Below are 26,866 nucleotides of genomic sequence, written 5' to 3'. Positions count from 1 at the left end.
TGCTGGGGGTGGGGGTGGGGTGCAGGAGGGGTGGTGCAGCTCCCAAAGTGACTGGTACACACAACCCTCTGGCAGAAGCTCCTACATGAGTGGGGCCAGGGGATCTCCATGTGCTGCTGTCTGCAGGCGCTGCTCCCAGAGCTCCCATTGGCTACAGTTCCTGGCCAATGGGAGCTGCACAGTTGGTGCTCGGGGCAGGGGCAGCACGTGGAGACACTCTCCCCACCCCAGGGGATGCTGGGACATGCCAGCCACTTCTGGGAGCGGCACGGAGGGACGGAGGTAGAGTGGGCAGGGAGCCACCTTAGTGCTGCTGGCACATCTCTGCACACCCGTTGGGGGAGGGGAGAAGAGGGCCTCCATGTGCTGCCTTGGGTAGGGGCAGAGCACGGAGCTGCCTCCCCTCCCGGGTCTATTCCAGGAGTGGGTGGGTGGGGTCTTTTCACCTGCAAGGTGCAGCAGGTCGGACTAGATGATCACACTGGTCCCTTCTGACCTTAAAGGCTCTGAGTCTAAAAGGGAGAGGGAAGTAAAGGAAATTAAAAAAATAAAATAAACCAAGCATTGTAATACCAGAATGACTCCAACTGCTCATTATATAGTCCCACCCCTTTCTTCCTCCACTGGGTGTTTAATGACCTGTTGGGCTTTGGGACACTGATTCTCTCATTCCATTGATAAACTGAAACAACGTGACTGAAATTAAACCAATTCCCAGTGGAGGAACCATCATATCTTTGCATTGGTTGTGAATCAAACCCAGGTCAACTGCTTGGAAGGCAGCTATGCTCACCACTATACCACCAATGCATCTGGGGAAAGTCTCTGATTTTTCACACTTGGTGTCTGGTCACCTTACTTCTCAGCATGAGGCAAATGTCTCTGTGGTCTCTGCCGTTCATGGTGGGGAGTTTCCCCACTGATAACAGTTCTTGCTGGGTCGGGGATGGGAGAGAGAAGAGGCGTTTATTCTGTTTCATTCATCTCCATTTTCTGTTCCTCCCCGTCCCTTCCAGGGTCCTCCCTTCCATTTCAGGCTGTGCAGTGACACCCTCCCCGCACCTAGGACTCTCGAGCCTCTGGAGCAGCACGATCCCATGAGATCCTCAGTGACCAAGGGTCTTTTCCAACTTCCAGGAGACCCAGCTTGAGTCTAAAGGAAGCTCCTGTTCCTTCCTGGGGATCCTCTCTCCCTTCATGGAGATCAAGGTCATGAAGCCTCTGCCTTGCCTCCTAGGTCTGAATTAATGTCCCATTTCCCACTATGTGCTCGAAAGAAACAAATGTTTCTAACCCAGGTGAGCGGCGTTAATTCAGCTGGAATCCTTCATCCACATTCCTTAGGAGATACAGACTCTCTGTGACACAGACTGACTGGGGTTCATCTCTGCATGTCCCCAGTGGGGAAGGAAAGACACTGAGGGCGAAGGAAGAAGATGGACAGAAGGAGTCAAATGGGGCTAGACCAGAATAGGACATTTTCTGCCTGTTAAAATGTACTAGACTCTAATTGCTTAAAACAAAACAAAAACCCACCAGCTTCTGTTTGAACCATCAGCTTTTCACAGAGCAGCCAAAGTGGTGAAGCACAGACACACATAACCACCGACAGCCCAAGTTTGTCTAAGAAGCACCTATAGTGGCTCATGCAGGGGGAAATACAGATGTGGGTGTGAGTTCAGGCCTCACCCAGAGCGTTGGTTTTCATTAGCCACGGAGCTTCCCCCACTTGCTTTGCCCAATTCACATGGAAAGTGCCATAGGAGGGTGATGAGAGTAAATTCTAAACTCTGAAATGCGGAGGTTGGCCCAGAGATTGGGATAAGGGGTTTGAAGAGAAAAAGCTCTAAGAGTATAAAACCAGACAGTCTCCAGGGGCAGGTCCGGTACAACGCCTCAACAGGGAGCCATTCGGGGGAGGGGGTTTCACTTCCTCTGTTCAATGTCCTGAGAGGTATTTTAAGGTGAAGATAACACCATGGCTAACAGGTGACTGGCATGTCCTGGGTTAAAGAAAGGGACCTGGGTTAATAGTCAGAAGATTTGCGTTACCGTCACTGTCTGACTCCCCTTCAGTGCGGAGCAGGTTTGTACGTTGCTGGGTGAAACGCAGAGACTCCTGGAGAGCAGGGGCAGCTGTTTCCATGGCAGAGAGCCTGGCACTTAGGAGACTTTCTACCTGTTTTGAAGCAATTCAGTAAAATAACAGAGGAGCTACAATGTCTGGTCCAAAATTTCAGCCGCCCCTGGTGCAAAAACGCTATTTTAGGATCTACATCGGAGGCTCCCGGCACTAGGACACCTGGCCAGAGAGCTCAGTGGGGGCGTAACAGCTGCTGACTCTGAGGGTCCCGGGCTAAATCCACTTGCAGGGGGAAGTGTTTTGATTTATTTGATGGATAATGAGCACCAGCTACCAGGGGAGAAGCCCTGAGAGTCGCTGCCACTCCAGCTGCTGCTGGGGCAGGGGGGAGCCCCAGGGGGCCAGCTGCTGCTCTGGCCACCCCAGAAGTGCTGCCAGAGGCCACCAAGCTGTGGCTGCTCCTGCTGCCCTCGGGACCACTGGTCAAGTGGTCCCCACGGCCAGCCGCATTGGCCGCTGCTTGGGTGGTCCCTGGAGCCAGTTGATTGAGTGGCCCTGGAGTCAGCCACTGTGGCCACTGCAGAAGTCACGGAGGTTGCAGGAAGTCACAGAATCCATCACTTCCACCACCTCCGTGACAGACACGGAGACAAACCCCTCCCTGCTGTGACTGCAGTTCCTGGAAGGAAAGAGAAGAACAGAAAGTGACGAGAGAAAGAAAAAGAGAGACTCCCTGTCACCTCTCTCCCTGCTGCCTCCCCCCTTGTATTCTGTAACCCCATCTCACTGGGTTCCCTGTGCTGGTGCCATGGGGGTGACACTAGAGTTCTGGGGATTTGGGGGGCTCTTCATTTCTCAACATTTCACACAAATTTGTCTTTGGGCTGAAATTTCTCCTGTTAGGCCTCTCAGTCAGAGCTGTACCCCACCCTGTTTGCGGGGGGGGGGGGAAGAGGGGAGATGTAAATTGCAGAGTAGGCAGAGAAGTCGCCCATAAAGGGTCATATTGATCTGGTGACTGGTTCTGACCGGGGTCACATGTCCTCTGACACACTCATGTGCAGAACATGGGAGCTCTGGCTTGTCCTAAATGCTGTAGACTGTGAGTTCCTGGAAAGGGCAGGGGAGAGGGAGCAAGAGAAGAAAGGCAGAGACATTGGAGATGAGGAATTGGGGGAAGAAGAAGGAGAGAACAGAGAGACAATAAATGATTGAAGCAGAACAGGTGTCCCAACTCCGTCTTGCTCATCACAGATGTTCAGAGAGACAGGTAGTTGCAGGTTTTCCAGTATCAAGTCTGAACTTTGATTCTAACAATGTGCATTGAAATATCAAGGGGATCTCCACATACCTGATCCCTCTCCCCTTTTTTAGTATTAATTTTTATTTTGATGTGTTTGGCTTAACCGTGATCGTCTCTTTCCCTACCTGTATTGCAGTTTGGGGGTTATGTTTATTTTGCCTCCCTGTTGTTCATGTCATTATCATTATAACAGCAAAGGAAGCTGCAGGAGCAAAAACTGACTCAAAACTTCATTTCCCCACCATGCCGGAACATCCTACAAACAGCTCACGCAGCTAGAATCATAACACGCAAGGCCAGGGGAGGGGAGATGCAGGTTTCCAAGTGTTCTGTCTTTCTCAGATGATACATTCCAGCCCCTTGTGTGCCTCCATCCTGTATGACCTGCTGGACTTTGACACATTTATTGTCTCATTCTATAGATAATGTGATTGTAACACAACATGACTGAAATTAAACCACTTCCAGATGAGGAAACAACAGAAGAGAAAAGCCATTATTGCATTGGCTGGGAATCAAACCCAGATGAATTGCTTGGAAAACACCTACACACACCACTATACCACCAATGCATCTGGCAGGAGTAGCTTTCCTGCAGGCTCTGTGTGCTGGCAGAGGGAGTGACACATGACCACAGAGTTAGTGAGCATTCGTGAGCAGGAAGCTGCCTGACAGCTGGGAGCAGAGTTAGGATCCCAGAGTGACTGAAAGGGGGCAATGGTGAAAACAGATCTCACTGGGAGCTGGCCCCACACCCGCCCCGCCCCTAGGAGAGGGGAACTGAAGCTCAACTTCAATCACAGAAAAATCTTCCCTGAGAAGGAAGGGGACAGCTTGTTTTAAAGACCAGGTTTGTGTTTGTTTCTGGTACACACGGAGGGGCTGGGTAGTGCTGATTCCAGCCCCCAGACTCTGGGAGGATAAGGAACAAATTCAGGCTGCCAGTGACCTGCAGGAGGGAGATGATCTTTTGACAGTGACGGACGCCTCGTCCTAAAGGCCTTTGTCTGCCCCCTTCCAGTGACTGTTTGGTGCAGGAATGCAGCCCCCACTCCTGGGTCTCTCCTGGGGAAATAATGTTTCTGTGCAAAACACCAAAGCTTTTAACAGAAAAGAAAAGGAAATGGCCACACGATGGGATTAGGACATAAGGAATGAAACACAAGATCCTTCTCCCATGTGCATTGATTTTAACCTTGTTTGTGGTGGTGTTGTATCCATGTTGGCCCCAGGGGTCCTCTGGGGTTCTGGGCATTGGCCACTTTCGGGAGAGTGGGCTAGATGAACTGGTCTGACTCAGTGTGGCTGTTCTTATTTTCTAACTGGTGGTTATGGAAGAGACGACCTTCCAGGCTACACAGAACTGAAGAAGGGTGCTGGGTTAGCTCCACAGCTTGTCTCTTTCACCAACAGAGGTTGGTCCTTTGCAAGCTCTTACCCTCACCCGCCTTGTCTCTCTTGGACTCTGAAAAGTGTTTTCTCTCCACTCCCCTTGGAGAGACGTTAAGTTTCCCTTTGGGCAACTATCAGGCTGAAGCAATTGTATTGACTGTGACACTAGAATTGAAGATTTAATATTATAAATAAATGAGTCTAAACCTGAGGTTCTGGTCTTCACATTGGTTTTTCTAACTCCGTTCCCAGTTCTCTTCTAGAAAGGCCTCCAGGACGCCTGCCCAGCCCAGCAAAAGTGGCAAGGAGAAAGCCCACACTGCTGCTCTTTCAGGTACTTGAAGGCTGCTATCAAATCCCCCCTCACTCCGTCAGTCCCCAGTCTGTGGCAGTGCCTGGGATTCTTCCGTCCTAAGTGCAGGACTCTGCACTTCTCCTTGTTGAACCTCCTCAGATTTCTTTGGGCCCAATCCTCCAATTTTTCTAGGTCACTCTGGACCCAAACCCTGTCCTCCAGCGCTTGGATTCTTTACATGCTTTCACAGAGCAAAGAGCACATGTTCCATGATTTCACAGGGCAGAGTTTTGTGCTATCGGGAGCTTTCCCTGTGTGAATTTGACAGGTGGATCAACATAGAGACACATTGTGACCCTTCTCAGGGTGCTGAGGACTGTAAGTCGCCTTGTTGCCACCTGCCACAAGGAAGAGGGAGTTTTGCATTTGGCAGCTGGATGTTAGTGACCAAACTCACCAGCCTGCTGGAACTCAAGGACCCTCCTCTGAGCTACAGCAGCCACCTTAACCCTTGAGTTCCTTCAATGTGTCCCCCTCTGGGGTCCAGCCCGGATCACCAACTACTCGGTGAAATCCCAGATCCTCTCTTCCCCAAGTATCCCAGGTTACTAGTTTTACTGTGGACCATTGCTACTGTATTTCACACAGCACCTGAGTACAGTTATCGAACAAGCAAAAAATTTATTTAACAATGGATAGAGATTTAAACAAACAAACGTGAGTGATGGAAACCAACTGTTACCAACTAAACAAAGGCAGAAAATGATAGAATAGAAAGGCCAGCACAAAAAACAGAGAGAGGAACAATAAGATACTAAAAGGACAATGGTTGGAACTCTCCATTTCTCTCAGTTTCTGGACTGATGGGTAGTAGAGCTGTAGCAACAGTTGAGGAACCAGAGTAAATTAAATCTAAGGTTTGAACTGCTAGTGAAGCATTTTCCACACTCACAGCATTCCTAGGGGCTCTCTCCTCCGTGGATTGTTTGATGCCTAATAAGGTGCGAACTGCGATTGAAGGTTTTCCCGCACTCAGTGCATTCATAGGGCCTTTCCCCTGTGTGGATTCTCTGATGTACAGAAAGGGCTGAGCTGTGAGAGAAGTTTTTCCACACTCACTGCATGTATTTTTTCTCTTTCGCCTGAGGATATCCTGCTGTGTTGTGGTTTCCATGAGGATCTTCTGAGTTCCCCAAGAAGAAATAAATTTATCCACTTTCTTCCCTGGCTGGTTTCCTTGATCTGTTTTTGGTCTGTGCTGAATCTCCCAGGATTTTCCCTGCTCATGACTCCTGGACACATTCCTTTTTGATCTTTGTGATAATGCTCTGTTTTTACCCACTGGCTCAACATTTTCAGGCTGAGAATTCTGCTCCTCTTTCTCACAAGCCATTGCATCACCTGCTGTGATAGAGACAGAAACCTCAAACAGGGATGGAAAGGGGAAGACCAAACAAAAACAAGTGCTGAAGACAGGCCAAATAAAAATCAGGAGCTGAAATCCCCCAAACTCTTCCCCCAAATAGGAGAGAGGAGGGGGATGAATTCAGCCTTCACATCCCATCCAAATACGCAGGGGAAAGGGAGGAAGCTACTGCCTGGTGTGTGCTAGGATCTATAGGAAGCCATGAACTATATTTACCCTGAGGATATGACCCCTGCAAGGGACAATAATGAACTGAGAGACCTCCCCAAGGGCTTTGTTGGGCATCCCAGATGTTTCCTTCAGGACTTACAGATTCTGAGGTGGTTTAATGTTTCCTCACCTGTGCACGGAGATCTCAGGATCTCTCTTTCCTCTGAACCCTGGAGGTCTGGGACCCATGGCTCTTCCCCTTGTTCCAGCTGGGAGATCACATCATGCTGGAAAACTAGAAACCCTGCTCAGATGAAAGAAAACAAAGGAGTTCAGTTGATTTCATAAGACTTGGTCATAAAAAAAACATTCTATTAATTTAACTTCAGTGCTTAGTGTGACCTGGTAGGCCGGGGCAGTTCTCACTGAAAATGCCAAGATCAGGGCAGGCTGAAAAAGGGAGAGCAGATGCTCCCAAAACTGCTGGTAAACACTGAAGTTAAACTCACCGACCAGTCACAAACTGTGCTTCTGATCCCCCACACGGGTAATCAAGAAGCTGAAAAAAGAAATCACGCAGCCCCCTTTATTCCATCCCAGTTCTCTGGCTCCTAATCAGCAGCGAGGTCCAGCACAGTGAGAGGTTATTTAAAAACTCTGCTCACATAAACAAAGTGTTCCTCTGACCCCAAAGGGTCAGCCACATCACCAGGTCAGTATAGGTTTGGATATTACCCAAAATTCCATCCTTCCAGCCAATCCTTTAACATCTAAACTAAAGGTTTAAATGAAAGAAAGACAGAAAGAAGTTAAATGGGAACGCAGTCAGATACATTCCAAAATGGATATATCAGGTTCTTAGCAGTATTGGTGAGTTGCTGGCTTGAAAGTCCGTCTGGAACACATCCACAGTTTGGATGGGTCATTCAGTCCTTTGTTCAAGGCTTCAGTTTGTAGAGAAGTTGCTCCAGAGGTAAGAAGGGGGATTGAAGACAAAATGGAGATGATGCAGCTGCCCTTTATATTCCTTTTGCCATGTGGCCTGTACTTCCTGTGTTCCAAACACAAGATTCACAGCACATGGCATGGAAAAGCCTTGGAGTTCTCAGTAGACAGGCATACCCCGGCATGTCTTGCTGACTCAATAGGTGTATCCCCTTGGTCCTTTCCATGGGCTCATTGTACAGCTGATGACCCTGAATGGGCCATCAAACAGGCTAGGCAATGTTGATCCCAATATGTCTGGGGGTGTCACCCAGAAACACTGCACAAGTCTGGAAATACAGATATACCCTACATATCTATAACTCGCAATACAAAGGTGATACAAACATAGAAATAATATTATCATACTTGGCAAATCATAACATTTTCACTGACACCTTACATGGCATATCTAGCATGATTCATTGCAATTTTATCAGATTATATTATTATTTTATTATTAATACCAAAGTGTCTCACAATTCCATACAGTGTCACACTTGGTAAACCAGTGAATTCCCAGGACCAGTTCCCCAGGGCCTTGAAGATGCCGAACACTATGCTTAAAAGGGATTGAAATACCCACATATCTGCTGGGAACACACACACAGACACTGTGTAAGTCTATACCCCTGTGTTCACTCTTCTAGAAAATTATGATCAATTTTGTACGCAGTATGGCTTGTGAGGTATCATTTAAAAACGCATAATCTACTGAATATTATCCTCCTGTTAAAATGTGTAGTAACACTGTATGTAAAGTTATGAGATTTTACAGTATGAGATTACTGAAAATGTTACAATTCTGGGGAACACCCACAGACCAGTTCCTCAGAGACAGCAAGGCAAACAGCTGGTCAAACAGCCATTCTCCTGTAGGGGGAAGGTATGAAGAAGACATTTACATTCCATCACAGGGACCTCTTGAAGCTGTTGTGGAAAACGACCACATGATTGATTTTGAATCAGCTCAGCCTGAGGCTCTTCTCTTAGTTAAAAGTGTGCAGGGGGAGACAGCTATTGGAATACTGTCCCCCTGAGTTAAAAATCACACAAGCGTTTTAAAGCTTAAAACCACGAACAATGACACATACGTTGCACGTTAATTTCCTTATTTGGAATATATTGCAAAATATGATGCAAGCAATGTTGGAAATAATTAAGAAAGGGATAGATATGACAGAATATATCATATATCATATTTGTAAAAACAGCAAATAAATCCATGATAGACCCACATCTTGAATACTGCATGCAGATGTTGTCGCCCCATCTCAAAAAAAGATATATTGGAATTGGAAAAGGTTCAGAAAAGGGAAACGAAAAAGATTAGGGGTATGGAACATTTATGCCAGACCTAACCCCCAGTTTCACTTGAGCAAACAGGAGCTATTTGACACTGTGCGATACGGCTCCTGTGCTCTGTTCCCAAAGTGTTCTGCAGCAGAGGAGGGTCTCTGGTAGTGTGTGTGTGTGTCACTGGCATATTGGGGTGATGCTGAAACAGGACAGAGTAGAGGTGGCATTGGAGGGCTGGCGTGAACCTTAACTCTTCATTTCCCCTTCCAAGAACCGAGGGGACAGGAACCCTTACCCAGCGAGGTCACAGTCTCATAGTTCTCCTGCATGACATCCCAGTAGAGGGCTCTCTGAGCGGGGTCCAGCAGAGCCCACTCTTCCCTGGTGAAATGCACAGCCACCTCCTCGAAGGTCACCGGCCCCTGAAAGAGCAAGAGTCCAACACTCAGGACCTGCTGCTCCACTCACAGCCCCACTATTTGTGGCAGAGAGGAGTGAATCAAATGGAAGCTCTGGGTGGATCCCACTCAACAGAGTCCCACCCCCACCCCGCTCAGAGTATCCAGCAAATACCAGGGTGAGGGGACGAAGAGAGAGCCCCTTGTCTCTCCCAGCAGATCCATCACACACCTACCAGCCACCGACTGATACAGGAGATGGAGCCCCTAGCAGGGTCCAGGGAGAGCTCCCTGGTAGGAAGCCCAATAACCTCCCCATTGTGAGGAGCGGGATATGAAGGGAGAGGCAGCTCCAATAAGCCTGACTCATGGGAGCCCCCTTCATATCTCACAGCAGCCACTGGTTAGTGAGCTCAGGCTCCAGCACTGGGAGTCTGGTCAGTTTGACTAGCTCCATGTAGGTGGGCTATTTTCTTTCTTCACAAATTAGGGCATTTCCACCACCCAACCTCCTGGGTCTGTTCCTAGAATCTAGGGCACTTATTAAATACCTCCCAGCAGGTTTGCCACACCCTGGCCTCCTCCTTTCCCCACGCTGTGAATTTCCTGCCCCACTCCAACCTCCAAACCAGACTGTGCAAACCTTCCCATCTCCGGTGTATTTGCTCTCCCTCTCCTCCAGCAGGAACCCACCAGCAACCCCCCGATAATCCCTACCTGAGTTGGCTCCACTGCAGCCATTTCTCTTCCCTGTCCCACGCCAGGCTGGGATGAGCTGGAGGAAAACATGGACGCCATTCTGCAGCCTGTCTGGGGGAGAAGGGCAGTTGTGGGCGTTTCAGAACCGGTTTTAGTTAACTTCACATCAGAATTCCCCCAGGCCCCTTCCCTGCACACAGACACCCTAGATTCTGCCATGCTGGGAAATGCTCAATCTGTTTATTACAATGTAGACCTGGCCCCTCCTGCCATGCTAAGCCCAGACACATTTTTAACCTCCCTTCTCCCTCCCCTCACCCCCTAACAAAGTCTGTGAACACAAGGCTAGAAAAGAGCAGAACCAAAGGAGTCACTGTGGGGGATTCCCTCAGACACTGACCCCACGGCAGCCACACCCCAGCAGGGGGAATATGGAGTCAGGAACTGGCTTTTCCTCTGTCTGATCCTTGTTTTGTTCACTGGAAAGTGGTTCTGCCCAGGGATGCAGCAATACATGTGTCTGGGTGGAAATCTCTCCCCCCTCATTTCTCCCACTGCCCCTTTCAGTCTCTCCTTCCCGTCCTCTCTCCCTGCCCCTCTGGCTGGGAAAGTCCCATTCCTGGGGGCTTTGCTCTCCCATGGCTGGATTTTCTCCTGGCAATTGCTAATGGGAGGAGAAATGAGGAGGGGCTGTTTGTGCAGAGTCACTTTCTTGCCAGACCCCAGCACTTTCCTTGAGGTCTTTCAGTTACCTGGAGACTCTGGCTCAGAATTTAGTATTAACAGGGCCCAGGACCAGCTGGAGAAAGTCATCCCCTGGCCCGGGCAGAGAAGCAGCTTTAATTCAGGTCACTTTCCAGCACAGAACCCCACTGGGGGAGCAGCAGCTGCTAAGCCTGGTCTCCGAGATCACAGTGGAGGCTGCAGCGTCTGACCCAGGAAGCTGAACCCCAGTATCCTGAGCAGAGAGGGACAGAGCATCTGAGCAGCTTCCCTCCTTTAGCTCTCTGGGGAGAGCAGCTAATGAGAGCCCCTCCTCACAGGGAGAATTGCTGATTTCATTTGCCCCACTGTCCATCCGGAGTCACTCCTTGTCTTTCCATACAGTGACTCTGGATTAACATTGGTCTCAATGAAACCAGAGTTCAGAAAGAATGAGTCCAGAACAATGTGGAAGGGACCATTGTGCGGCAATGCTGACCCCCTTCCCACCTCCCTCATCCCCAGATCCAGGACAAGGACTGGACAATGGACTGGACAATCTAGGACAATGGAACTGGAAGTTCCTGCAGTTTTCAAGAGGGGAGAAAAGCAAAAATCTGTGATTTCACCTCACAGTGTCTGATAAGTGGCTAGAAAGTTATCACAGTGACTGGGCCTGGCCGGGGAGTGTCGGGCAGTGCTTGGAGCCATGATTTTGGCATAAGCTAATCAGGGAGAAGAAGTGAGGTCAGGAGCAGCCCCCAGAGCCCCAGCCACTCCCTCAGATACTCCCTGGGACCCAGCCCCCAGAGTCCCTGGCCAGGGACCTCAGATACCCCTCAGAGCCCCACTGGCCAGAGAACCCCCCCCAGATCTTCATTGCCAGGTTGGGAATCCGAAAGGGTTCCCCCCACCAAGAGACCCCAACAGCCAGAGACCCTCAAAGGGACCCCCTACTGGGAACTCAGTCCCTCACTGCCTGCCTAGGATCCCCTGCCCTCCAGCAGGATCTGCCCTGCCCTTTGCCTGGCACCCTCCTCCCCTGCGGGATCCTGATGCTTTACAGGGCACCCGCTGGCCTAGCACCGGGATTCTCCCCCCCACACACTCTGTGCACTGGGCACGGCAGCGATCCCCGGAGTCTGCGGGGGAAGCCCAGACAGAGCCCCTGGCACAGCACCAGGCTCCCTCTAACCCCCTGTCCCGCCTCCCCAAGAGACGCCCACCCCTGCTGTTCTGCAGCCAACAGGCCCCCAGCGATACCCACCTCCAGGACCCACAGCCTCAGGGCTGGGCACATCACACCCACCCCCTGAAACCCCAAATCTCCAGAACCCACCAACCTCACTAGGGTACCCCCTGCCCAGCCACCCAGAGGCCTCCCGCCACCACAATCCCCCTTCAGCTGCTATCTCCCCACACAGCCCCAGCCCCACCCAGCAACACTGTTACCTCACAGTGCCTGAGAAGTGGATAGAAAGTGACCACCGCCCCCTGCTGGCCAGTCACACAGGCAGAGGGAGCCCCGGGGGATGCTTCTTAAACAGGAGAATGGAAAACCTGGAGGGACAAAATAGGTAAGAAATGTCCATGCCTGTCACTAGCAAATAATGGCCACCCTGGATCCACCCCAGAGGTGGCTGCATCTTAGCACTGAGGGAAGCAACCCCTCACAGAGGCCATTTGTCATGGGGTTTGGGATACTTCTCAACTCACACTGCACTCAGAGTGACCTCTTCATCCCATGCCAGCTGGAGAAAAGAAAAGGGTCCAGCCAACTCTCCCGTTACCAGCTGGGAACCACTGATCCCCAAACAGGGGGAGGCCTCTGGCTTTGATGGGTATTAAATATCTGGCTGGTCTCTTTCATCGGCAAACATTTTAACAGAGGTAAAGGAGGGAACAAATGATTCACAAAGGAGACGGGAAAGATGATCTCTGGGCAATTTAACCCCCTACAACATCCAGGATGGAGAAGAACTCAGGGCAACAGGTTCCCTCGAAGGAAGAAGTTGCTGGGATTTAGAAACACGGGGAACAGCCCCAAACCCGAGAGGATTTTTAACTGACATTTGATAATGAGATAGAAAGAGGCAAAACCTGAGCTTTGAGAGCAACGTTCAGAAATGAAAGAGAAAGGGTGGAAATCTGAGAGATTTTGGATCCATTTTGCAAATTATAGAGAGGAAAGTGGAAAATCAGAGGGATTTTATATCAGTTGTTGATAGGAGGTAAAATCTGAGTGTTTCACATCAATATTTGATAAATGAATAAAGAGGAAATGGGCAACATTTGCAAACATTTTATATCCAGGTTCAAGAATCTGAGAAAAGGTGTAAATCTGAGATTTTCTTGGTATTTTATAATTAGAGAGACAGGGGGACTCTCAGGGCATATTCAATTAGACATAGACAACTAGAGAGAAGTGAGGCAAATGTTTAGGTTATTTTATATGAACCTTTGAGATTTGCACAGAAAATGTGTCACAAACTGCGTATTTGATAACATGAGAGAAAAACACCAAGATCTGAGGGGATTTTATATTGCTGTTAACGAACTAGTGGAAAAGGGGGACTGTTGAACTGGATTTTATACGACTGTCCAATACATAAACACAAAGTGATGGTTGCCCCACCCCCACCATTCCCATGGGCAGCAGGGAGCCCTTTGAGAAGCTTATTAAAAGGGAGGGGGACGGGGAGCTGAAAGGTCCCTGGATAAAGGAAGGGGGCAGCAGTGGGGGACGGGCGGGTGACTGGCAACTGATGGTTGGGGGCAACTGTGTTGGTAGTTAGGGGGCAACAACTGGGATTGGGAAACGGGGTCTGGGCAGTCCCCACGGGGGACACGTGCGCCTCCCTTCCAGTGATGAGCTGCTAAAATCTTAACAACCGGTTCCCTATAAAAAGTTCTGATTTAAGGGATGTGCCACAGTATGGATTTTTTGTACCAATAGGGTTACCATACGTCCATATTTTCCCGGGAGGAATTTTTAAAATTTACCACCCAGACAGCGATTTAAGAACCTAAAAGCCTGACATCTCTGGGAAAATAGAGCTGTATGTTAACCCGACCTACAGTTCTTTTTTACAAAGATGGGCCTGAACTAGAACTGAGCTCCATTTCCCATGTGTGGGTCCCCGCCACTCCCTGGGGTGTGCTAGGGTGACCACATGTCCCAATTTTATTGGGACAGTCTCAATTTTGGGGTCTTTTTCTTATCTAGGATCCTATTACCCCTCACCCTCTGTCCTGATTTTTCACACTCGCTGTCTGGTCACCCTCGGGTGTGCACATGTGGGGTCCTAGCTGCTCCCTGCCCCCCCCTCATTGAAGCAGGTGTGCAGGGTTAGTGCCCTGGGAACTGCAGGGCACCAGTGGCCATGGGGCGGGCTGGCTGCAGACAGGGGCGTGGGGCAGGGCTAGCTGGAGGCAGGGAGTGTGACACGGGCTGGCTGCAACAGGAGCTGACTGTGGGCAGGTGGTGCAGACAGGCTGTGGCGGGGAAAGGGGCTGTGGCAGGGGTCGGGGGGTGGCAGGGGGCAGGGACTGTGGCAGGAGGCAAGGGGGGTGGCAGGGGCTGTGGCAGGACGGATGGCAGGGGCTGGCTCTGGCCAGGGGGTGCAGACAGGGGCTGGCTGGGGACAGGGGGTGCAGACAGGGGGTGCAGACAGGGGCTGGTTGGGGGCTGGGGCAGGGGTGCAGACAGGGGCTGGGGGCAGGGGTGCAATGGGGTGGCAGGGCAGGGGTGCAGACAGCGGGCTGGGGTGCAATGGGGGTGGCAGGGCAGAGGTGCAATGGGGTGGCAGGGCAGGGGTGCAGACAGGGGCTGGGGTCAGGGGTGCAATGGGGGTGGCAGGGCAGGGGTGCAGACAGGGGCTGGGGCAAGGCAGGGGTGTAATGGGGGCAAGGCAGGGGTGCAATGGGGTGGCAGGGCAGGGGTGCAATGGGGCTGGGGTCAGGGTGCAATGGGGGTGGCAGGGCAGGTGTGCAGACAGGGGCTGGGGGCAGGGCAGGGGCGCAATGGGGGTGGCAGGGCAGGGTGTGCAGACAGGGGCTGGGGCAGGGGTGCAATGGGGGTGGCAGGGCAGGGGTGCAGACAGGGGCTGGGGGCAGGGTGTGCAGACAGGGGCTGGGGGCAGGGGTGCAATGGGGGTGGCAGGGCAGGGGGTGCAGACAGGGGGCTGGGGGTAGGGCAGGGGTTCAATGGGGGCAGGGCAGGGGTGCAATGGGGGTGGCAGGGCAGGGAGTGCAGACGGGCTGGGGTAGGGCAGGGGTGCAGACAGGGGCTGGGGCAGGCAGGGGTGCAGACAGGGCTGGGGGCAGGGGTGCAATGGGGTGGTAGGGCAGGGGTGCAATGGGGTGGCAGGGCAGGGGTGCAGACAGGAGCTGGGGGCAGGGCAGGGGTGCAATGGGGGTGGCAGGGCAGGGGTGCAATGGGGGTGGCAGGGCAGGGGTGCAGACAGGGGCTGGGGGCAGGGCAGGGGTGCAATGGGGTGGCAGGGCAGGGGTGCAGACAGGGGCTGGGGCAGGGCAGGGGTGCAATGGGGGCAGGGCAGGGGTGCAATGGGGGCAGGGCAGGGGTGCAGATGGGGTTGGGGCAGGGCAGGGGTGCAATGGGGCTGGGGCAGGGCAGGGGTGCAATGGGGGTGGCAGGGGTGCAGACAGGGGCTGGGGCAGGGCAGGGGTGCAATGGGGGCAGGGCAGGGGTGCAGACAGGGGCTGGGGCAGGACAGGGGTGCAATGGGGGCAGGACAGGGGTGCAGACAGGGGCTGGGCACAGGGTGCAATGGGGGTGGCAGGGCAGGGGTGCAGACAGGGGCTGGGGGCAGGGCAGGGGTGCAATGGGGGTGGCAGGGCAGGGGTGCAATGGGGTGGCAGGGCAGGGGTGCAGACAGGGGCTGGGGGCAGGGCAGGGGTGCAATGGGGATGGCAGGGCAGGGGTGCAGACAGGGGCTGGGGCAGGGCACAGGGTGCAATGGGGTGGCAGGGCAGGGGTGCAATGGGGTGGCAGGGCAGGGGTGCAATGGGGTGGCAGGGCAGGGGTGCAGACAGGGGCTGGGGGCAGGGCAGGGGTGCAGACAGGGGCTGGGGGCAGGGCAGGGGTGCAATGGGGTGGCAGGGCAGGGGTGCAGACAGGGGCTGGGGGCATGGCAGGGGTGCAATGGGGTGGCAGGGCAGGGGTGCAGACAGGGGCTGGGGCAGGGGTGCAATGGGGGTGGCAGGGCAGGGGTGCAGACAGGGGCTGGGGGCAGGGGTGCAATGGGGGTGGCAGGGCAGGGGTGCAGACAGGGGCTGGGGTAGGGCAGGGGTTCAATGGGGGCAGGGCAGGGGTGCAATGGGGGTGGCAGGGCAGGAGTGCAGACAAGGGCTGGGGTAGGGCAGGGGTGCAGACAGGGCTGGGGGCAAGCAGGGGTGCAGACAGGGGCTGGGGGCAGGGGTGCAATGGGGTGGTAGGGCAGGGGTGCAATGGGGTGGCAGGGCAGGGGTGCAGACAGGGGCTGGGGCAGGGCAGGGGTGCAATGGGCGGTGGCAGGGCAGGGGTGCAATGGGGTGGCAGGGCAGGGGTGCAGACAGGGGCTGGGGCAGGGCAGGGGTACAATGGGGGTGGCAGGGCAGGGGTGCAGACAGGGCCTGGGGGCAGGGCAGGGGTGCAATGGGGGCAGGGCAGGGGTGCAATGGGGGCAGGGCAGGGGTGCAGACAGGGGCTGGGGCAGGGGTGCAATGGGGGCTGGGGGCAGGGCAGGGGTGCAATGGGGGTGGCAGGGGTGCAGACAGGGGCTGGGGCAGGGCAGGGGTGCAATGGGGGCAGGGCAGGGGTGCAGACAGGGGCTGGGGGCAGGACAGGGGTGCAATGGGGCAGGGCAGGGGTGCAGACAGGGGCTGGGGCAGGCACAGGGTGCAATGGGGGTGGCAGGGCAGGGGTGCAGACAGGGCTGGGGCAGGGGTGCAATGGGGGTGGCAGGGCAGGGGTGCAATGGGGTGGCAGGGCAGGGGTGCAGACAGGGGCTGGGGCAGGGCAGGGGTGCAATGGGGGTGGCAGGGCAGGGGTGCAGACAGGGGCTGGGGCAGGGCACAGGGTGCAATGGGGGTGGCAGGGCAGGGGTGCAATGGGGGTGGCAGGGCAGGGGTGCAATGGGGGTGGCAGGGCAGGGGTGCAGACAGGGGCTGGGGCAGGGCAGGGGTGCAATGGGGGTGGCAGGGCAGGGGTGCAATGGGGTGGCAGGGCAGGGGTGCAGACAGGGGCTGGGGGCAGGGCAGGGGTGCAATGGGGGTGGCAGGGCAGGGGTGCAGACAGGGGCAGGGGTGCAATGGGGGTGGCTGCGGCGGGGGTGCAATGGGGTGGCAGGGCAGGGGCAGGGCAGGGGCTGGGGCAGGGCAGGGGTGCAGACAGGGGCAGGGGCAGGGCAAGGGGTGCAATGGGGTGGCAGGGCAGGGGTGCAGACAGAGGGCTGGGGGCAGGGGTGCAATGGGGGCAGGGCACAGGGTGCAATGGGGGTGGCAGGGCAGGGGTGCAATGGGGTGGCAGGGCAGGGGTGCAGACAGGGGCTGGGGGCAGGGCAGGGGTGCAATGGGGGTGGCAGGGCAGGGGTGCAATGGGGGTGGCTGTGGCAGGGGTGCAATGGGGTGGCAGGGCAGGGGTGCAGACAGGGGCTGGGGCAGGGCAGGGGTGCAATGGGGGCAGGGCAGGGGTGCAGACAGGGGCTGGGGCAGGGCAGGGGGTGTAATGGGGCAGGGCAGGGGTGCAATGGGGGGCAGGGCAGGGGGTGCAGGCAGGGGCTGGGGGAGGGTGACAGGGGCTGGCTGCGGAGGGGGTTTGCAGGCAGGGGGCGCTGGGCGGGGGAGGGGCGCAGACACTCACACGGGGGCTGGGAGCGGCAGGAGGCAGCCGGGCACCCACCAGGCAGCAGCAGGAGCCCCAGGGCCAGAGCTCCAAAGAGCAGGAGCAGCAGCAGGGCCAGGAGGCAGCTCACGTGGCTCCCGCAGCGCAGCACAGCGCCCCCCGGCGGCCGGGAGGAGGAATTGCACCTTCCCAGCCAGAGCCCCTCCAAGCGACCCGGCTCCAGCTCCCCCTGCCCCCTGCCCTGCCCTGGCAGAGACCCGGCATCTCCTAGAATATCAGGGCTGGAAGGGACCTCAGGAGGTGTCTAGTCCAACCCCCTGGTCAAAGCAGGACCAATCCCCAACTAAATCCCCAAATGGCCCCCGCAAGGAGTCAGCTCCCAGCCCTGGGTTTAGCAGGCCAGTGCTCCAACCACTGAGCCATCCCACCCCCACGCCAGGGGCAGCCATGTGCTGGGGAATGACTCAGGGCAACAATTTCCCACCTAAACAAGGACAAATCGCTGCAGATGAAACGGGTGGGAAAATGTCCCTCACTAGAGAAGATTTTAAACTGACGTTTGAGACTCATGGGGAGAACGGGGGAAATCGGGGGGGGACGGGAGAGCTGATCATTGGAGGGGATGGGGGGGAATCGCCCCAGATTTTATAGCCCCGGGTGAGACACTGAGCGAGAAAAGGGGCAGAACTAGAGAGAATTTGTATCGGGGGCGAGAGGCACAAACAGGGACAGGATCCAATTAACCCCCCTCCCCCGTTCGCCCGCCCACCACTCCCCCCCCGGGAATTTCCTGGCTGCACAGAGACAGTTCAACACCCCCCACCCGCGTCCCACTGACCTTCCCCTCCCTACAACTCCAGCTTCTCCCCTCCCTGCCTGACACCCCCCATCTCCCTCCACTCCACAGGGGATCCCCCCCGCCAGGCCCCAGTCTCTGCCCCCCAAATCCCACTGGGGCTGAGGCAGCTCTGAGGCTTCTCCCAGGTTCCCCGGGGCAGAGTCACTTTCCTGCCCAGCCCCAGTGCCCCCCCCCCGGGGTCTCTCACTCCCCGGGGGCTCCGTGGGAGGCTGGACACCAGGGATGCAGGACGGCAGGAATGGGGGTGACAGGCCTCCTGTTCCTCAGTCTCACGGCGGGACCGAGGGGGTTCGTTGCTCTCCGGCTCGGGAGCGCTGGGAAGACCCGACCGTGGAGGGGCCGTCGCTGGGGGGGGGGGCCCCGCGCAGGCGCTGAGCACGTCCTTATATCACTTCTGTGGCGGGAAAAGTGCTGAGGAGATGGAACGCTGAGGGCTGGTTTTGGCGGGAAAAACCGGTTTGGACTGGTTTGAGCCTGTGTCCTGATGGTAAACAAGTCCCCTCTCAGAGATAGAGTCCAGGGGTCAATAGTTCATATGCTCCAGATTGGATCTTATTTTAAAGCCAGTGATTTACTTCAGAAACATCTTATTAACCTACTAATGGAACATATTGAAGAGTTCATACTTCTCACACCTAACAATGAGATACAAAAAAAGAACACAGACAAACCTTGTCAGTAACGGCTAATGTCCCAACTGGGAAGCACGTGAGCTTGTTGCAGGGCTGCTGCTCAGGGACGGGAACCTCCTGGCACCCAGCCTCCAAAATCACTCAGGCTGCACTTTCTGCACGACTAGGTTCTGGCTGAGGGGGGCGTGGGAATTGGTGGCCTCTGCTGCAGGTGATGAGAATCTCAGGTATTTAAAGCCATGGCCTAGAGGAGGGAAGTGCCTAACTCCAGAGTCTGCAGCTGCCTAGGGCCAGGGCTGAGGATTTGGAGTTCCTAATGCAGCCATTGCAAGGTTCAAGCATGCTCAGCCCTGGCGTTGCCACCCCTCCTGCGGCTAGTAGCTGCAGCTGGCTAAGGCTGGCCTCTGGGAACTGGCCCCATGGCTGTAGCCAGAGAAGCTACAAGTGGCTCTGTGACTACTGGGGGCCATTAAGCTAGAGCAGCTAAAGACACTGGAGTTCACCTCAAGGAACAGAGGTCACCAGTAGGACAGGAATGTCAAGGGGAGCAGGGAAGGAGGGAGCAGGTCAGGCTGGCAGAGGGAGCTTCCAGCTGGTTGGGAGCATGTCCAAAGTGGAAAGGAAACAAGCATGGGGAGAGGTGGTGGTGACCAGGTAGCAGACTAGCATGTAGATGGGAGCAGAGGGAGAGAGGCTGGTGGCTTCAGATTCCCAAGGGCTAAGTCCTGTCTTTGGGGAGATGGTGTTTGCAGGTGGCTGGCTCACATGGCAGGATGGGGGCTGAGGGAGGGATCTGTCAGAACTGAGCAGGTGTCTGCTGGCTTTAGAACTCTGAGCTGAGACTAGGACCACATGCCGTGACTGGTGACATGGGGGGTACTGGAGACATGGCTAGAGAAGGTCTGAATGAGGAAGGAGATAAATCTGTGGGGAGTTTCCTTGATCACTATGAAAGTTCTGCTCACTGTGGACACTGGTAAACCCACATGGGTGCACAGCTCAATGAGAAAACCCGGGGGCTGAGGGAGCCGTGTATGGCAATGCATACAGTCATGTAGGGGTGTGTGATCAAAATGAAAAATGTCTCTGAGGTTCAGTACTGGGTATGCTATGGCACCAATTGCACTGCCCCACCACGCCCATACTCGGAGTCCACAGTGACTACATAGGGGCCTACAAATATGTTTGGTACCAGGACCCACAGAAGGTTAATCCAGCCCTGACTGCCTGAGCACTTCCCCCGCAACGCGTGCGCGCACACACACACACACACACCCCTCCTGGTGTTGGGAGGGGAACAGGAGAAAGAACAAAATAAGCAAGAGAAGAAGAGAAAGGAGGGAGGGAGGGATGGAGGAAAATGTGAAACAAAAAGGACAAACCCCAATGTCCCCGGTGATTCTAAGGGACAAAATCCCAGGTGCACAATAAAATTCTGCCTCCTTAAGCTCGTGTTTTCCATGCCTAGAATTCAACTGTCACCACATGGATCAGACTGAACAAGTTTCAAACCTCCAGGAGGCTCTTACCTTCTAAACAGGGACGACTGTTTTCTAGTAAAATCACTAAAAGGGAAGGAGAAAACTCAAAAGAGGTTCCTCCTGGCGCTCACGTCCGTGAACCCGAATACTCTCTCAGTCCTCAGAGAGAGACCTGGAGAAGGAGACTTGCTGGAGCAAAGCCACAGGGGTCTCTGAGGTTTCCCTGGCCCTCGCCCTGTCCTGCCTGGCTGATGTCAGCATCTCTCTGTGAGGTCACCACCTCCCCACCACCTTGGACCAATAGGCTGAGGTCCTGCAAAAGGCCTTTGTGATGTCACTGCCACACCCCTCCCTTGCTGTGCCAATGTCCTGCCCCTGGCCAGGCACTTTGGAGGTTTGAGCTACTCCCTGTGGATCACCCCACTCAAGGAGCGTTCGTTCTAGGCAGCAAGCCGGCTAGACAGGGAAACATCAGACGCTGCTCCCAATGCTACACTCAGTTTTTCAGAAATTAGTCGACTTTATGGCCAGAAGAGACCATTAGAGCATCTAATCTGACCCCCTGCATATCACAGGCCTCCTGTATGGCACAAGAGCTACTTTTGGGGCAAACACATTCCAGAAAGGCATCTAGTCTTCATGAAATGACATCAAGAGATGGAGAATCCATCACTTTCCTTGGTAACTTGTTCCTGTGGTGAATCATCTTTTCCAAATGAAGACACCAAAACTGGAGGCAGTATTCCAGTATCAGTCTTACTGATGCCGTGTCACCTCCTGTGACGTTATTGACATAATCTGTAACTGTATAGATCACCCTTGCGACCACTGTTCTATATTTGCAGCCAATATTGTAGAAAGGTTGTCGTGTAAGGGGTCTATGGAGAGGTTCTGATTGGTTGATTATAATGATGCTATCTCTAGATGTGTATCATTTTTGTAGTTGACGTTATGAATATTGGTTCTATGCTGCCTGTATTTCAAACTTGTGCTCTGCTTCTCGGGAATACCCCAGATAAGTTGGTGTCAGTTCTGCCTCGCCTGCTTAATGGCCCATTAAGGACCATCAGCTCTACAATCGACCCACTGAGAGAAGGCAGATACGCCTTGTGACTCAGCAAGGTCTGCAGGGACCTGCCTATGGACAGAACTCTAAGGTTTTTCTGTGCCACGTGCTGGATAGAGTGTCCTTGGGACAAAGAAAGCAAAGACCACATGGCAAGAGGCTATAAAAGGCTGATGCCTCGTCTCCATCTTATTTTCAGTGCAGCTTCATGTCTCTGGAGAGACTTTGCTACAAACTGAAGCTCTATACAAAGGACCTAATGACCCATCCCAGCTGTGGATGTTCTCCAGAGACTTGATTTGAACCTGCAGTTTATTCCATCACTGCTACAAGCCTGAACCAAGAACTTTGCCATTACTGTGTGTAATTAATTCCTTTAAAAATTTTAACTCTCATCTATATTTCTTTCTTTTTATGAATAAACCTTTATATTTTAGATGTTGTAAGGGAAAATCCAGTGTTATCCAAGGCCTTGTAGGCCCAGGCCTCATGTCAGGCTGCCAGGGCCGGCCAGACAAGCCAAGCAGGGGGGCACGGAGGAGACAGTGGAAAGTCCTAACAGTCCCCGACTGAAAAACAATTTTGTAACATCCCCTACTGTCAACACGTAACCGCATAGAACAGATAAGTAATAACAGGAAAAGCCTAATATGGAAGAAATTTACTCCTGCTCCAATCAGCATTAACTTTGCAATATTTTCCTAGCAAAATAATAAGGAAATGATGTATGTAACTTGCATATTACGATTGTGGTTTTAAGCTTTATAAGGCTGTCTGTAACCAGCTTCGGGGAGGCCGTTTCCATAACGGTTCTCCCCTGCGTGCTTCTAATCAATAAAAGGCCTCAGACTGATCTGACTGAAAACACAACACATGGATCAATTTTTCCATAACAACGCTAAAAGGTTTGCAAGAGCGTGATTTGTGGGTAAGATCTGACTCGTCTATTGACCTGCATCTGGGGCTTGGTCCTTTGAGAGAACCCGTTTTCTTTTACTGGGGTATTGGTTTTCATAACCATTCATCCCCATAAGGAGCGGAGCTGGTGGTGATAGAAGGAAACTGGAATAGCTGAGGAATTGCTTTTATGACGTCCGATTGGCCAGTGGGGTGAAACCAAAGTCCTCTCTGCATGGCTGGTGTGACGTGCTTTAATAGTAAAGGGCACCCAGTCTCGGGCTGTGACTGCCCTGCTCCAAGCAATTTGTCCTGAATTGATACTCTCAGCAGTGTCCTGCCAGAGGCCGCATTGTTACAGGGGTCGTCCGGGGTTACAGCTGGGAACTCTCTGAAGCTCAGGATGCGCTTCCTCAGCTAGGGGAAGTATGTAACCCACACACCTCCAGGGTGTGGTGGGGTGACCCAGCTAGTGGCACCGAGATCACTTAGAGGGAGCAATAAAACATGTCTTCAATACAGCCTTCGCTAACAGCCGGGTGGCTTTTAGTTCATGCTGTAGAGGCCCACACACTAAGCTCCAGAGGTCCCCGGTTCAATCCCGCCCACCACCGCGTCACCAGCCTGGATCTGTCAGCATAACAGAGGCAGCTGCCACCCCAAGGAGAGAGCTGCCATGCCACGCCCAGCTGAGAAGAGGTACCAAGCAGTGAGTTGACACCCTTCAGAGCTTCCTGTGATAAACTGTGAACTTAGGACAATAGCGGGGTGGTAAGAAGTGTTGCCCTCAGAGTGGCCTGGGTCTGAGTGGCCTGAGCCCATGGAAGGCCCTGGGTAACCCCCCCTGCCATCTGCTGCATCCTTCCCCCCAAAAGGGCCGAAACTCTGACCAAGAGGCAACATCCCCACGAGCAAAGGCCATCACGAGGCATCTGTCTTCGAAAGTTTGCAGAGGATGCGGGAGCAGAAAGGGGAGAGAGGATGAGGGTGGCTCTTGGGAAGAGGGAGGGAGGGAGCCTTATGGGAAGCTCTTGTTTACCGCTATCAATCCAATGATCAGATCATTGATGCCTAGAATCTTCCCGGACATGTTGTAATTGATTGGATCTAGGTTTTAAAATGGGTACCACATTTGCAGACGGAGAAATGTCAGCGAGTTGAGTGGAAGGCCATTGCAAGCTCAGCTAATTAGGCAATGTGGCTTATGCCCCATCTAACAAGCTCCTTAAACAATAGCTCCCAGTTTTCATTCGCATTGTTCTGTTTAGTGTTTTTCTCCAAAACACTTTCACTAATCATTTTGGTCAGCTTTGGAAAGTTGGCCGTTTCAGTGCACCAAATATAAATATTGCTGTCGGGGACTGCCCTCTATTGGTCATAAGAACGGCCATACTGGATCAGACCAATGATCCAGCCAGCCCAGAATCCTATCCTCCCTCAGTGGCCAATGCCAGGTGCCCGCGAGGGAATCGACAGAACAGGGAATCATCAAGCGATCCATCCCATCGCTTATTCCCAGCTGCCGGCAAACAGAGGCTGGGGACACTTCAAGAGCATGGTTTTGTATCCCTGCCCATCCTGGCTAATAGCCAATGATGGACCTGTCCTCCATCAACTTATCTAGTTCTTTGGTGGACCCTGTTATAGTCTTGGCCCTCACAGCATCCTCTGGCAAAATTTCCCCAGGTTGACTGTGTGTTGGGTGAAGAAATACTTCCTTTGGTTTATTTTAAACCTGCTGCCTATTCCTTTCATCGGGTGACCGCTAGTTCTTGTGTTATGAGTAAATAGCACTTCCTTACAGATCCAGACTAACACAGCTACCCCTCTGATACTTCCTTATTTACTTTCTCCAAACCCGTCATCATTTTATAGACCTCTATCCTAGCCCCCTCTTAGTCGTCTCTTTTCCAAGCTGAAAACTCCCCTCAGTCTTACTAATCTCACCTCACATGGAAGCTGTTCCACACGCCAATCATTTTGGTTGCCCTTTTCTGAGCCTTTCCCAATTCCGATATATCTTTTTGAGATGGGGGACCAGCTCCTGTATTCAAGATGTGGGCAGACCACAGATTTATAGACAGGCAATATTATATTTCTGTCTCGCTAGCCATCCCTTTCCTAATGACTTCCCAACATTGTGTTGGCTTTTTTGACTGCCAATGCACATTGAGTAGATGTTTTCAGAGAAGTATCCACAGTGACTCCAAGATCTCTTTCTTAAGTTGTAAGAGCTAATTTAGACCCCATCAGTTTAGATGTAGAATTGGGATCATGTTTTCCCATGTGCATTACTTTGCATTGATCCACATTGAATTTCATCTGCCTTTTTGCTGCCCAGTCACTCAGTTTGGTGAGATCCCTTTGTCACACTTTGCACTCTCTTTTGGACGTAACTAACTTCAGTTGGTTTGCATCATCTGCAAATGTTGCCACCTCACTGTTTACCCCTTTTTCCAAATCACTCAGGAGTATGTTGAACAGTGCTGGTCCCAGTACAGACCCCAGGGGGACACCACTGTTTACCTCTCTCCATTCTGAAAATCAGACCCTTTCGTTCTTGTCTTTGAACCAGTTACCTAATCCAGAGAGGACCTTCCATCTTATCCCATTTTGCTTCAGAGCCTTTGGGGAGAGACTTTGTCAAAGGTTTTCTGAAAATCTAAGTATACTATATCCACGGGATCACCTTTATCCACATGCTTGTTGACTCCCTCAAAGAATTATAGTAGATTCGTGAGGCATGATTTTCCTTTACAAAAACCATGTTCATTCTTCCCCAATGTAAGCAGGGGCAGACTCACCCAGCGGCACCTCCTGCTGGTCGTCTTGGGAATTAGCTCTCCAGCCGTCAGAGCACACTCTGCAGGCCGGTGATCTGCCTTACCGCAGCTGGCCCCCTGTCCCTCCCAGGACCCCAGTGCCCCTTTTACCCTGGCAGTACCCCCCAGTTCTGGGTCTCCCCCTCCCAGGGGAACCCCCACCCACTATCCCCACTTCACCTCAGTCTTGGCTACTGCCCAGTCTCCATCCAGCCCCCATTCACTGGGGCAGACTGCAGTATGAGCCACTCATCACAGGCAAAGGGGTTTGGACCTGCCGCCTCTGCTTCCCCCTGGGCTGCCCCATTGCAGCCCTGCACCTATTCAGCCTATAGTCAGGCCTGCAGCCTGGGGCTTTCCAGGCCAGAGCTCCCAGCTCCTCTGGCCCTTCCCCAGCCCTGCTCCCACTCCAGGTGTCTTGCTTGGGTCCCTGCAGCCAGGCCCTTCTCTCACTACAAGCAGAGGGAGACTGACTGGGCTCCTGGCTCACAGCCTCTGATAGGGGCCAGCTGGGCCTGACTGGGGCATGGCCACAGCTGAGCCTGCTTCCCCCAATCAGCCCAGGCTCCTTGCCCCAGCCCCAGCCCTCTTCTGGGCTGCTTCAAGCCCCGCAGGGCAGGAGCAGGTAACCACCCGCTACACCCAGCAAATTCCATTCACCGATGGGTCTAATCATTGGGCTCTACAATTCCACCCAATGTGCCTGGTACTGACGTTAGCCTCAGTGGCCTGTAATTGCCAGCTGCGTCTCTGGAGCTTTTTTCATACACTGCTCCAGCCAGGGACTAAAGGCCGCCCCAGACTTTCCCTTTCTCCCTTCTAGGAAATCAAGTTCACGTTCTACAAGGAGCTAAAGAAACCTCAACTCTGCATCTGAATTAATGTCACATTTCTCACTACCCGACACAAACAAATGTCATTTCAATCCCAGGTGAGTCCACTTCAGTCATTCCTCAGCCTCATTCCTTCACCCTCCTGCCTTAGCTTAGGGCATTGCGCCACCCTGTGGGCATTTCATGTCCCTCCTCAGTTTCACACAGAGACACAATTTCCTTTGCTGTTCAATGAACAGCAAAACCTTTCTGTGACTCTAGTCTGAGTCAGGGCATTCAATTCCATTGAAACCTTCTCTCCTGCAATGGCAATGGTCAGACAGAGGGGACGTGGCCACCGTCAGCCCTGAGAGTGAGATATTCACTCTCCTCTTTCTTCAAGCTGCTGTTGTTAATCCATAAAACATGTACCATGGAATAAAAAGCTGAGTTTACTCCAGGGTGAGGAAAGAAAGGAGCCACCAACTCCCCAAAAAATCTCTGTGCCCCAGAGAGAACCTGCCCCTCCTATTGGAATCACTGATGTGCTTCAGCTAGAATGGGGAGAGCATCTGCTCTCATGGGGGTACAGCTCAGTGGTAGAGTGTTTGACTGCAGATCAAGTGGTCCCTGCTTCAAATCCAAGTGCTCTCTAATAAGCCTCTTATTTTTTATTTTTATTTTTGAAAAAAGGGAAAACATTTTCATTTCCATTCTCCATT

General features: G+C 53.3%; 1 protein-coding gene across 1 annotated transcript in view; it reads right to left on the bottom strand.

Moving 5' to 3' along the window:
• Positions 1–6,056: 6,056 nt before the first annotated feature.
• The window catches only part of LOC120381602 (zinc finger protein 850-like), a gene marked incomplete at its 3' end in the record, with an annotated part of 176,908 nt that continues 156,098 nt past the window's right edge, over positions 6,057–26,866 (bottom strand). Inside the window, exon 6 of the mRNA XM_039499754.1 lies at positions 6,057–6,160. Coding sequence (XP_039355688.1) covers positions 6,057–6,160 — 104 coding nt within the window. The remainder of the gene's footprint in view (positions 6,161–26,866) is intronic.

This window comes from Mauremys reevesii, linkage group 14 (genome assembly GCF_016161935.1).
Source record: "Mauremys reevesii isolate NIE-2019 linkage group 14, ASM1616193v1, whole genome shotgun sequence".
NCBI lineage: Eukaryota > Metazoa > Chordata > Testudines > Geoemydidae > Mauremys > Mauremys reevesii.
The sequence above is the reverse complement of the archived record's forward strand: the minus strand, read 5'-3'. Positions and strand labels throughout refer to the sequence as shown.